Genomic DNA, 13,466 nt, shown 5'->3' with positions numbered 1-13,466 from the left:
GAAAATGACTTAAAGGTCTTTTTTGAAAGAAGAGTAGAATTTGCATATTGGCAATGGGAAAGAGGCAGAAATTCAAGTTGCAGAAAGAGCATAGAGGTGGAGGTAAAAGGAGTTATTTCATCTTAGACTCAGGGCTGGTCTCCAGGTAGTTGTGTCTACCCAGTTCTCCTTGTAACCCCTATAATTATCTCATGGTTTAAGTGTAAACTTATTTTGACAATGCAATGTCAAAACTTCCTTTGTCAAAAGGGGCGGTAAACCTAAACCCCACCCAAAAATCCTTTGGTAGGAAGGGAAGGCTGCTAAGAAGGATAAAGGGTAGGGAAGCAAAGATGGGGACAAAAGAAACAAAGAAAGATCAATCCTGGGGCTGCCTGTTCAATATTTAAGCGGAGCAACAATCCATTAAGGCAACTAATTTAAAGTTGCTAATGTTTCTATTTTCTTCCAACTAATTGAATAATTCATGGCCAGTTACTAATGAAAATTATACACACACACACACACACACACACACACACACACACACACACAACACGCCTGTGTTCCAGGGACAGTGTCCCACAGTAAAAGCACATTGAAGCTTATCTATCAAGAAGGATAAAGGAGCCAGAATTTGCTTCTCCTCCCAAGTGTGGGATGCTGCTGGGAAATGTGTAAGCAAAATTCAGGGTCTGATTTTTATGGAGGATTTTGTGGTTTTCCATCTTCCCACTGGCACCTGCCTGGATCACATTTTCCCCCAGATATTCCCCTTACCCCCTGCACAGCTTCATCCCCATGTGCATTTGCATATTTTCTTTCTTCTACCAGCAATGTCTTCATAAACTTCTCTTTAGTTAATGCATTACTTAAGATTACCTGCTCTGCAAAGTCTTCTTTAATTATTCCACCAGTTTAGTAAATACTCCAAGCCAGGCTACACAACCTTCATGTATCCATTGTGGTGCAGATATGTAATCCCCTGCTTCCTTCAATAAATGGTGAAGTCCTGGTAGGCAGAGATCTAGGTGGCATATACTATATATGCATGGCAAACTACAAACATTGAGAGAGGATGCCTTAAAATATGCACAGAGCACTGTCCAGTGATGTAACACTGTGGGCTCCTGAGGACATGGGACTGGCTCCCTGGGGTTAGCTAAAAGCTGAGGGGACAGTGTTGATTCATTCTTAACTCAGAGAGGGAGATGCTTCACCTTCTAGGACCTCATAGCTCCTGAACACTCTCACAGCAGCACTGATGACACAGAAACACTGCCAATGCAAGAGAAGCTGCACGTACTTCCTTCCAGGATCTAGACTAGGTAGGTATAATTTCACAGCTCAAAGATCTTAGTCGTGGTAGCTAAGAGTAGAGCTCAAGTCATCTGGGAATTTAAATATGGGCTCTGAATTCATAGCTCCACTCTGTACTAGTTGAGTAAACTTAGACAAGTGACTGAAACTGTGTAAGCTTGTTTCCTCCTTTGTTGAATGGGGATAATTATAGTACTTACCTCATGGGTTATTGGGAGCTTTTAAATCAGATAAAATCTGTGATGAGCAAGATGTCTAGAACGTACCAAATGCTCAATAGATGGTAGGCACTGCATCCCAGTAACCCTTTGCATTCTGTGAACTCCCAGCTACCTCCCTTTATCTATTTGCCCATCTCCATCCATTCATGAATTTATTCATACATTCTCCCATTAAGCCAATTACTATCCCATGCCAGTTCCCTGTTAGGCATTCATTCTACAGAAAGACATAAATCACTGTTTTTTCCACCATGGGACTGTGAGAGCTGAAGAAGGTGACAGATGTATTTACGACGGACTGCAATAAGGGCAGTGATAAGAAACAGTACTGGGGCTATGAGTGCTCAGACAAAAGAGTAGCCCGCTCAGCTGTGGTAGGGGCTGAGAAAATGCTTCACAGAGCAGACACTGAGGCTGGATTTTGAAGATAAACAGCAATTTTTTGCCTGGAGCGAAAGGGTGGGGAGGAGGAAAGGGCCTTTCAGGAAGAATGTGATGGGCACTGGACCTAGAAAGCAAGGCACACGGTGGAAGGGAGAAGTGGCCCGTGTGCTGGAAGCTGTAGGACACGGTGGGTTGGGGGTCAGGAGCAGACAGAGTCAGGGTACAACCCAGGGAGCCTTGTGTAGCAAGAGATGGCAACTTTTAATCCCATTCAACAATATGCCCTTCATCCTATTGGTTCTTGTTTCTTTAACAGGGTAAATGTATCTCTGTGAGGTAATAATACTGACAAAAATAAGACTAATAATCATAGCAGTGATAAGAATAATAAATAACACAATAAAAGAGCACATATATTCAGCATGCAAATTCTGTCTGGCTCTGTGCTAAATGCTTTACTAGGATTATCTTATTCCAGCCTATGGAAATCCTTTGAAGATGGTAGTATTCTCATCCTCTTATAATCAGCTAAATCATGGTTCTTCTTCCTGGGACATCATTATTATATGAGGAACTGAGCAAATGTTAAATTAATTAACTGACAAATACTATAACATAACTTAAACTAAAATAAACATGCATATACTATGAAATAAAATGGCATGATCTTTTAAAAGATGAACCTGCAATGTAGACTTTATGACAGATTCCTTTGAGCATAGCTGCAGACCCTTTGGGGTTAAGTTCATTTTCATCTGCCTTTAAGAAGACTTCAAGAAGCTCGAGAAGCCTCCAGTGCAAGTGACAGAAAATCAGCACAATGTTCTAGGTGGGGGAGGAACATGGCCAAATTTAGTGTTTCAAATGATCACCCAGCTGCTAGGGTGGAGCATACATTCATCTGTGACAAGGCTGCTGCAGGAATCTGGATGAGGGACAAGGAGACCTCAACCAAGCTACAGGAAATGGCTCAGGACGGGGAAGATGGATTTATGAGACTCTGTAGTCCAATGGGCAGGCCTTGGATGACAGTGATTGGACTAGCTAGTCCTTACTGAGAGTGGAACATGGGACAAGCACTGGGCTAAGCATCTCTTGGGTATTAATTCACAACCCACATGTGATGTTGGTATTATTAGCACTATCTCCAGAAGGGAAAACAGAGCTCTTTTTCATTTGCTTAAGAGCATTTAGTTAGTCAATGTTGGAATTAAATTTCAAATACGAAGTCCTGCTTTCAAAATCCACTACCTAAACCAAATGAACCCATGGAATTTCTTCTGCACATCCGAAGAAATCCTCCTCTGCTTTATGTTAATACCACTCCCCTTTATACTGCACATGAGAGGCTGGGGAGTGGTTCCTTAACAGCAGCCTCATAAAACCCCGTCACTAACATGAAGTCAGCAGTTGAAATCTCCACTAGCCTTCCTCTGTCTGACTAAGAATGATGCACTTCAGCCTCCACCAGGCATCTCAGGAGGAAGCCATAGCTACACAAATACTTTGGAGGTGCTTTTAACCACGTGCTCAATTCCATGGCACTGGTTCTCGGCTACCTACTCCATCTGTTGGGAACTAGTGGGTACCATGGCCCAGGAGTGAGGCCCAAGGAAGCAGAAAGAGGGAAGGTGCTCCCAATCTGGACCAGGCAGCCCACGGCCACCTCAACAGCAGGGGAGGGCAGAAACAGTGAAAGACAGAGGATTCAGACCATCCTATTTGGGATTCTGGAGGCTAATGGCACATTTCCAAAATTGTGTTCCTATAGATGTTTCTGTTCCAGAAGTCATTAATAAATGTTCCAGTGGGATACAGTAATAAGAGTTTGCAGTCAATATAGCATCAAGACATCGAGTTAAACAAAGCAGCCCAGCTTTCTGTACTGCAGGACTTCTCAGAATTTTTAATAGACTAAGATTCATTCAAGAATCTTCAAGAAAAAGAGGGAAGGTGGAGAATTTCCAACTTTTTTTTTTTTTAAATTATGAAATTCTTTTGTCCAAGAAAATCTTGATGGGCTGTCTTGGGTAAGTTTGGAAGTATAGGGGTGACATATACTGTTCTTACTCTTCTCCTGCAGAAATTGTATCCCACGGTAGCAGCAAAATCACAAGCACATTGTGATTAAGCTGTTTTGGAAATTGCTTTAATAACATCCACTTGAGCACATTTACTGTGCTACTTGTCAGTGATTCTGTCTAAGAGGGGAATAGAATTCTCTGGGCGTCGGTACCAGGAGGCTTTGCTTTATCACAGATTCCTCTTGCACTATCAATATGAAAGTTATAAAGCTGAGCCATTTTCCAGTGATCTTTGATGTTAATACACTCATTTAGTCAAAAAATATTTATTAAGCCATTTCTATGTGTTAGATTTATAAATATGAAGCTTATATTTTAGAGAGGAGGATAGAAGACAAGCAAAAATTTAAAAATTTTAGTCTGAACTACTACTGTGGAAGAAGTTAAAAAAAAGGGTGACGTAAGAGATAGTAGCAGGTTGGGGACTGAAAGGAGCAAAAGTGTAGATTGGGTAGTCATGGAAGTTGGTTTTTAGGAGCTGACATTTTAAAGGCGTGAAGGGGCTGGCTAGGAGAGCAGCTGGGGGAAAGAAAGAGGCATGGCAAGGAGAAGGAAGAACAAGTTCTCAGATGCTAAAGAAGGAACCGTTTGCTGTGCTTGTGAAACGTGAAGGAAGCCAGTTTGGCTGGAGCACAAGGAAATGCAGAGCAAATGATGTTCGAAAAGAGGGCAGGAGCCAGAGCCAGATCCGCAAGCCAAGGTGCAGAGTTTGGATCATATTCTAAGAATAAAAGAAAACTGTCAAAGGATTTTAAGCAGGGGAGGGGCTTTCTCTGGTTTATCTTTCTAAAAGATTGCTTTGGTAGTTTTGAGGAGACTGAATGCAAGCAGGGTAGAGTTGTAAGGAGCAGTTAACAAATGACAGTGGTCACGATGGTGACAAAGAGGAAGGACAGATATGGAAGAGATACAAATAAATTACTTCATGCATAGTTATCTGAGACCCCCATCTAACTTGTAAATTACAATAACTTAAAACATATTTTTATTAACAGTCTGACTATGAAATTCTTCTCTAAGAGGGGAAACATGTTAAAGTAAGTGCCAACTTTTATGCAAAAATACTTTCTATGTGACACTGTTTATCATGATGAAATACTAGGAGCAGCCCAAATGCCTAATAGTAGGGGCTTAGTGAAGAAAATTACGGCGCATAAAAATAATATTTTTGAAAAATTCCTTGACATAAAAATGTTTAGAATGTGATGTTAAAAAATGAATTCAGGTTGGTAATGAAGGGGAAAAAGCTATAGACTTGGAGTCAAGAGTGTTTATGGAGTATGTATGTGCGGAGAGGACTTAGGAGGGGAATTTCTGGTGAATGATAAAGAGGTAAAGATGGATAGGTAAAGCCATATGAAATTTCAAGTAACCCTAAATGCCTCACCCAGAACAAACATAAGATTGCATGTATTCATTTCCTGATGCATACCATCTGAACTTTCCAAGGTGGTCTATATTCAGCCTTTTATCAGGTCTTCACAACAGTCTTCTGATGTAGGGCTTGGTATCTTCATTTTATAGAAGAAGAAACTGAGGTTCAGGCAGAACCAATGATACTTCCAAAGTCATGCAAGTTAAAACTAACTTGGGCAGAGACTAGCACACTGACCTCTCTGACTTTAAGGTGACTACTCTGTATCACTACAAAATGGTTTAAACCTGGGGTTTCCCATGTGAGTTCCCAAAATGAATTCCATCATTTTCTTCTGCCTCAATTTATGACCTCAAAGCTTAACATGTAGAGCTTCGTTTTTTATAGGATTCAAGATTTTACAAGATTAAGAATTAGACATCCTCTCAGCAGACAGCAAACATCTATTATGTGTCAGACACTGATTTAGGCCAGGAATGTAAAATATTAAGACAATCTCTACCTTCAAAGAACTCTCTGTCTAGCTAAGGAAAGAGCTAGACAAAAGAAAATTATATTACACAAAAATGAATCTAGTGCTTAATACATGTATAAAGGAAAGCTGGGAGGATTCAGAGTGAATTGTGACTGCGAATCAACAATGTCTTCATAGAAATGTGCCATGCATGTTAAGCTTGAAAAGACAGGTAGAATTTCATTAGTGTATTAGGTTGGTGCAAAAGTAATGGCACCAACATAATAGTACATAGTGGTTAAGTTAAAAGGTTTGAGAATCAGACTGCTGGGTTCTCCCTGGCCCCACAACTTACTAGAATGTCCCCTTGGACAGATTACAATAGTTGCTTGTACCTTAGTGAAATTATCCGTAAAATGGGAATTACCACCGTACCTGCTTCATAAGGTTGCTGTGAGAATCAAATGAGATAAGATGTGTATATCATTTAACCTGCTTCTTGGACTAAGTTAAGTGTCAACGAGTGCCAACAATTACCCTTAGGGGCCAGAGAGGTGGTTTCATGCAGACAGCATGGCATGGGAAAGAGCACTGAGGACAGAGCACATCAATCTAGGAAAGACAGTGGAGGCCGGGCGCGGTGGCTCAAGCCTGTAATCCCAGCACTTTGGGAGGCCGAGACGGGCGGATCACGAGGTCAGGAGATCGAGACCATCCTGGCTAACATGGTGAAACCCCGTCTCTACTAAAAAATACAAAAAACTAGCCGGGCGAGGTGGCGGGCGCCTGTAGTCCCAGCTACTTGGGAGGCTGAGGCGAGAGAATGGCGTGAACCCAGGAGGCAGCGGAGCTTGCAGTGAGCTGAGATCTGGCCACTGCACTCCGGCCCAGGAGACACAGCGAGACTCTGTCCCCCCCCCCGCAAAAAAAAAAAAAAAAAGAAAGACAGTGGAGACCACAGCTCTGTGTGGCTTTGAGTGTCATGTTCATAACCTGAACATGTCTGAAGGTGCTAGATAACCACTGAAGCTGTGGGGAAACGGGGATGACCTGATCAGAGCCAAGTTACAGAAAATGGAAAAATGAGATGCAAGAAGAGGAGACTACTACTTTTTCTGTCTACTCAGCTGGGGACTACTGAGTAGATAGAAAAAAAATGGTTTGGAAATTAAGCAGTGACAAGTTGGTTTCCTTCATATACAAAGTCACATAGATGGTATAAGAAGAAAGAAGGAATGAGGAGGAGAAGGAGAAGGAGGAAGAGAGGTAGGAGGAGATGAAAATGAAGGAGGAGGAGATGTAGAAGGAGAAGGAGAAGGAGGAAGAGGATAAGGAGGATAAGGAGGAGGAGGAGGAAGAGGAGAAGGAGGAGGAGGAGAAGAGAAGGAGAAGGAGAAGGAGAAGCAGCAGCAGCAGCAGCAGTGAGGAAAAGGAGCAGGAAGAAAATATCTGCTTTTTAACAACTGCTGGGTTAGGAACTGTGCTGAGATATTCTTACAACCCTGTGAGACAAGAGTGGCTTGGAGAAGTAGAGGGATTTGCCCTGAGTGACATAGCTAGGTAGCAGCAGAAACAAAAGTTGAATTAATTCTATCTAATTTACAATACCACTCTTGATCATTCTGTTATTCAGCCTACTAAAAAATAGGCTCAGATCCCTGTTTCTGGCTCCCAGACTGAGGATGTCTCCTACAAGAATGCTCTGCCACTTTGTACTCTCTGACCAGCGACAACGTAAAGAACATCTACTCTGCAGAGGTCCTGGTGTTACACACTTTCCATATATAGTTGCTAACCTCAGTCACTGTAAAACTTACACGATCCATTCTCATTCTCAGCTGAGGCACTTGGGGCTCAGAGAGGTTAGCTCTGGGTGTAGGGAGCATAGGTCTTCAGCCTCCAAGGGGATTTATCAGGGAGAGAGTGGCACACGTTCTATGAGCCCAGGGAAGCAAGGGAAGAAGGCACAGATCTCCCTAGCATCTTCGGAATCAGGGAACAGCCTTCTGACTTCCTGGCCAGATGTGCCAGGAGGGCCTACCTCGAGACTTGCTCCTCCGCTTCCTCTTTCCTGCCGACGTGCTGCGCAGGGCTGGTTGCAGCTGACCGATCTCGATGGGCGTGTTAGCGCGGAAACTCTCCTTGAACTTCTGCATCAGGGACTCCACTGTCTCCTGAGTCACCTCAGCTGCTGCTATAAGGTAGCAATGGAGCTGAGGTTAGGGCTTGAGCCCACCCTCAGCCCCTAGAGCACTAGGCCTGGCCACCCTAATTCCTTGAAACTCCCTCCCTGACCCATTGAAGATATAGAATCACAACCTATCAGTCTAGCCACAGATGTATCTGTTGGATTACATACTTATGTATTCAACATTTACAACATTCCAGGTACTGCTCTAGGCCCTTGAGACTAGAGGGCTTGGTAGTGAAATGTGAGACACAATTCATTATTCAAGTAATTCTTATTTCAATAGGAGACATGTCCAGACAATTCTAACATTGTACAATAGTTTTGCAATAGAAGAGTACAAAATTCCAGAGGATCACTGAAAAGGGTCAACTAACCCATCTGAGAATCAAGGTAGGCTTCCAGAAGGAGGCAATATTTAGGATGAGACCTTAAGGATGAGTAAGAATTAGTAAAGAAAGCAGGATCAGAGTGAGGTTGGATAGACCAGAGAAGACAACATCCTGGATGGAAGGAAAAGTATGTATGATGATCTGAAGCCAGAAGAAGCATGGTGCTTGAGCAATGGAAAGTAATTTATGGTAGTTGCAAGGGAGCTTGCAAAGAGATGAGGTTGGAGTGAAAAGGACATCTGGTAGGCCACACTTAGGAGTATAAATTGTATCCTAATGGCGAAAGGTAATCACCAAAAGGTTTTAAACAGGAAATTGATGTGTTCAAGTTAAGTCACTTTGAAAACAATCACTCACTAAAGTATGGAGAATCCAAATTGAGGGAGGAAAGGAGGCCTGGACTGATGCTTTGGAAGTAGCCAGCCAAAGGCAATGGTGGCCTGAACCAGGGCAGTGGCAGCGAAGGTCACACAGTATCTTAGGAGACACAACAACAGTACTGTGGATATGTCGATCACTTAGCAACATAAACCCATTTTATTGAAGGGATGTTGAAGCCCCAAAACACAATATATGACTTGCTCCAAGATAGAAAGTAGCAGAGTCAAGCCTTCTAACCCCTTGTCCAATATTCCACTTGCACCAATACCTTCCAATGAACTGTTAGCAGCCACATTTCCAAAAAAGTTTCAAAATTGAAACTGGTAGAAAGTTCAGTACACGGAGAAAGTAAGGTCAGAAGAGCAGAGAGAAAAAGTTGGAAGATAAAAGGAAAAAAAAACAGAAAAGCTTGAGAAGGAAGGAAAGAGGCAACATAAAAAGCAAGGAGAGAAAACCAAAAAGAAGAAAAGAAAATTTGCTGAATAGCCTCAGTGCCTTTGTTCTGAGAAATTCCCAAAGACAGCCCTGACTTTGAAATCTTCAAACTCAGCCCTCCCTCCATCTATGTCTCCAGAGGTTCAGAAATTTCTTCTTCAGTTTGAGCTACCTGCTGTCTGATGCCAAGAGATGGGATGTGCCAACGATTTCTGTTTCTTTGAAGGGGCTTCATCAGACTAGACAAAGAAGGCTCCTGAACATCCCAGTATTCATTTCTAAGGAGCTCCTGTTTTCTCAGGGAAGCTTATCAGCTTAGACAGATGTGTCTGCAGAGTAAGTCAGACCTAGAGGGCTTCTTCTGGTATTGGGTTTTGTGAGAAGTCCCATCTTGAGGGTGACAGGGAAAATGTATGATTACTAAGGAAGAAAGACAATTGACAGTAAAAATGAATCGTGTGGTAGCATTACAGTTTCCTCATCTGCCTCCTTTGCTCTCTCTCTCCACAGATATCTCAATTAGGTGTACTCGAAGATGAACCGAGAAGATTCCAGACATGGGTTCCCTTCTCCAAGCCTGGGATGAAGAATCCTTCAGCTATAGCCTACAGTACAATTCCGAGAATCAATGACATGCCCAGTTTTGATTCCTTAAACCCAGAGAGAAAAGTGCTTTGCCCAAAATTGTAACAGGTGGGCTACACTTTGGTCAAAAGTCCAGAATAAGCCACAGTTTGGAATCCTCAAAGGGAATGACCCACATAGGGTCTGTCAATATTCATTCATTCATTTCTGCATTTATTCATTGATTCATTCATTCAACAGAATTTATAGAAAAAAACTTTACATACCAATGCTGCAAACCAAAGACATAGCTTAGTTTGGCCTGACATAACAAAAATATCATAGCCTGATTGTCTTAAACAACAGACATTTATTTTTTTCACAGTTCTGAAGGCTAAAAGTTCAACATCAGGGTGGTTTTGGTGAGATTTCTATTCCTGGCTTACAGATGGCCACCTTCTCCTCCCTGTGTCCTCACTCTGTGGGGGAGCAGGGAAAGAGAGAGAGAAGAGAAAATAAACTCTCCTTTCCTCTTTTGATAAGGCCAAAGTTCAATCAGATCAGGACCCCTTCTTATGACCTCATTTAATCTTAATTACTTCTCAAAGATTCTATCTCCAGACACAGCCACAGATCAAATTGTGCTCCCTCCTTCTGCAATTTATATGCTGGAGCTCTAACTCCCAGTGTGACTGTATTTGGAGGTGAAGGTTTTAGTAGGTAATTAAGGTTAGATGAAGTCATAAGAATGGGATCCCAATCTGATAGGATAGGTGACCTTATAAAAAGGGTAAGAAAGAAAGACCCCACTCTCTTTCTACGGCCACACACTGAGGGAAGGCTGTGAGAGGACACAGTAAGGGGTGGCATCTGCAGGCCAGGAAGAGGACCCTCGCCAGAACTCAAACACACTGGCACCTTGATCTTGACTTTTCAGCCTCCAGAAGTATGAGAAAATAAATTTCTCTTGTTTAAGGCACCCAGTCTACAGGTTAAGCATCCCTAATCCGAAAATCTGAAATCTGAAATGCTCCAAAATCTGAAACCTTTTGAGCATGGACATGATGCTTGAATGTCATTCTCTGAGGCAAGCTTGTCCAACCCGCAGCCCAGGGGTCACATGCAGCTCAGAGCAGCTTTGAATGCAGCCCGAATGCAAATTCATAAACTTCCATAAAACATTATGAGATTTGAATTTTTTGTTTTTTGTTCATTTGTTTTTGGTTTTTGGTTTTTAGTTCATCAGCTATTGTTAATGTTAGTGTATTTTATGTGTGGCCCATTCTTCTTTGAATGTGGTCCAGGAAAACCAAAAGATTGGATACCCTGCTCCAAGGACATGATTTTGGAAGCATTAAAAAATTTTTCTTTTTAGTTTTTGTAGGTACATAGAAGATGTATGTGTTTATGGAGTAAAAGAGACATTTTGATACCGGCATGCAGGGTGAAATAAGCACAGCATGGAGAACAGGGTATCCATCCCTTCAAGTATTTAGTATTTGAATTACAAACAAACCAATTATACTCTTCAAATTATCTAAAATCCACAATGAAGAATTATTGACTATAATCACTCTGTTGTGCTATCAGATAGGCCTTATTCATTTTTTCTATTTTTTTTAACCCATTAACCAACCCCACCTTCCCCATACCCTCTCCAAGGGAATATTTTGGATTTTGGATTAGGGATGTCCACTGGTATGTAAAATGCAAATATTCCAAAATTAAAAATAAAATAAAAATCAAAAAAACTTCTGGTCTCAAGCATTTTGGATAAGGGATACTCAGCCTGTATTTTGCTATGGTAGCTTGAGGAGACTAAAGCACAGTCAGACGGGTGGTTAGGGTTTCAATACAAGAATTTGGTGGGGAGGTGGACACAAACATTCAATCCATAACGAGGTAAAATAGTGAATAAAACCACACAATTTCCTCATGCTTGCCATATAGATAAGAAGACCAATATTAATTAATAATTGACATCTGAATGTAAAATTTACAAGTGATATGTTCTCTAAAGGAGAGATGAAGGATGACATGAAAGGCTATGTTAGAAGACTATGAGCTAGTCTAGGAAAATCATGGAAATTTGCTCCAATGAAGTGAGCAGTGTGACTAAGGTCTTAGAGTATAGTTAATCGGATGGAGAGGAAGTAGCAGGGATTAGGAGGAGTGAAGTGAGGACAGCAAAAGAGGCAGAGGAAACAGTCTACACAGAGACCTCTTGGGGAGAAAGAATATGGGAGGGGCTGTAATCTGCGACTGGGGCTGAATCACTGAAAGCAGGCAATGTGAGATAATACTGGAGAAAAAAAAAAAAAAATAGAAAGCCCTAATCCTAGCCCTAACCCTTGAGGCTTTGTTAAGAACAGGATGTTGAAGGTTAGACTGGAGAGTGATGTGATCAGATTTGCATTTAGCGGGAAGATTGCTGATTGCTCTGGTAGAAGAGAGAAAAAATTCACTGGAGAAGGACAGGAATGAAAGTGAGAAGACCAACCAGGAAGACAATGTAGTCATAAAGAAATTGTAGTATGCGATGGTGGCAGCCTGGCATAGGGTTGCTGGGGTAGAGACAGAGAGTAGAGTAGTAGAGAGAGTAGACACAAGTAGCCAAGTACTAGAGACAGAGGAGTGGGCAAATTTGAAAGTTACAGGTAAAACATTCTCAGAAGGTAGAGACTGATTGATAAGGGAAAAGGAGGGATTAAGGATGACTCCTGGTCTCCTGGATTGCACAGATATGGATGATGGTTCCTCAGTAAGAGAAGGAACATTGTAAGAGATGACATTTGAGAGGAGTGAACACGAGTTTTTTGTTTGTTTGTTTGTTTTGTTTTTTCTTTTTTTTTTTGAGATGGAGTCTCACTCTGTCACCCAGGCTGGAGTGCAGTGGCGTGATCTCAGCTCACTATAACCTCTGCTGCCTCCTGGGTTCAAGCAATTCTCATGCCTCAGCCTCCCGACTAGCTGGGATTATAGGCGTGCACCACCATGCCTATACTATATATAGGATTTTTAGTAGAAATGGGGTTTCACCATGTTGGCCAGGCTGGTCTCGAACTCCTGACCACAAGTGATTGGTCCGCCTCAGCCTCTCAAAGTGTTGGGATTACAGGCATGTACAGGTTTGTTACAAGGTAAACTTTGTGTCAGGGGAGGTTGGTGTGCAGATTATTTTATCACCCAGGTAATAAGCATAGTACCTGATAGGGAGTTTTTCTATATGAAAACCTCAGAATGTCTTTCAGATGTCTAAGTGGAGATGCTGGGTAGACAGTGAGTTATGTGGATCACACACGCACAGGAGAGAGCTGGACTCTATGGAGACTCAATACCTGCATTCCTTAGAAAAGGCAGACAGTGACTGTGGGTAGTGGCTGAGAACATGAGCTTCTGTGCCGGCAGAGCAGAGGCAGCAGAACCTGTGCTCATTCCTGGCTTCTGCTGGCTGTTCTCCATTCACACTCCCAGATCCACCCCCACCCTCTGGGCTGTGTCACCGACTCCTTGTTAGATGGCTACTAGTTGGATTTGGCCCGTGGGATGCCCCAGAAAGATATGGGAGGAATTTGAAGGTATTTCTTTCCTTTCTCCTTTCCTGTTTCAGTACCATGTTTCTGATAGAGACTGAGATTCTCAACAATTACAGCTTTCTGCCCAGTGTCCCTTTTCCGCAGTCCCAGTTC

General features: G+C 42.2%; 1 protein-coding gene across 3 annotated transcripts in view; it reads right to left on the bottom strand.

Moving 5' to 3' along the window:
- The window catches only part of ASTN2 (astrotactin 2), a 997,023-nt gene that overhangs the window by 709,235 nt on the left and 274,322 nt on the right, over positions 1-13,466 (bottom strand). For 2 of the 3 annotated variants that reach the window (XM_023223654.2, XM_023223656.2), the window contains exon 4: positions 7,859-8,011. The exons of the other annotated variant lie outside the window; for it this stretch is intronic. In XM_023223654.2, the coding sequence (XP_023079422.1) occupies positions 7,859-8,011 (153 nt within the window). The remainder of the gene's footprint in view (positions 1-7,858; positions 8,012-13,466) is intronic. 3 annotated transcript variants of the gene reach the window in all.

Source organism: Piliocolobus tephrosceles, chromosome 14, assembly GCF_002776525.5.
Source record: "Piliocolobus tephrosceles isolate RC106 chromosome 14, ASM277652v3, whole genome shotgun sequence".
NCBI lineage: Eukaryota > Metazoa > Chordata > Mammalia > Primates > Cercopithecidae > Piliocolobus > Piliocolobus tephrosceles.
This window is presented reverse-complemented; position numbering and strand designations above follow the sequence as displayed.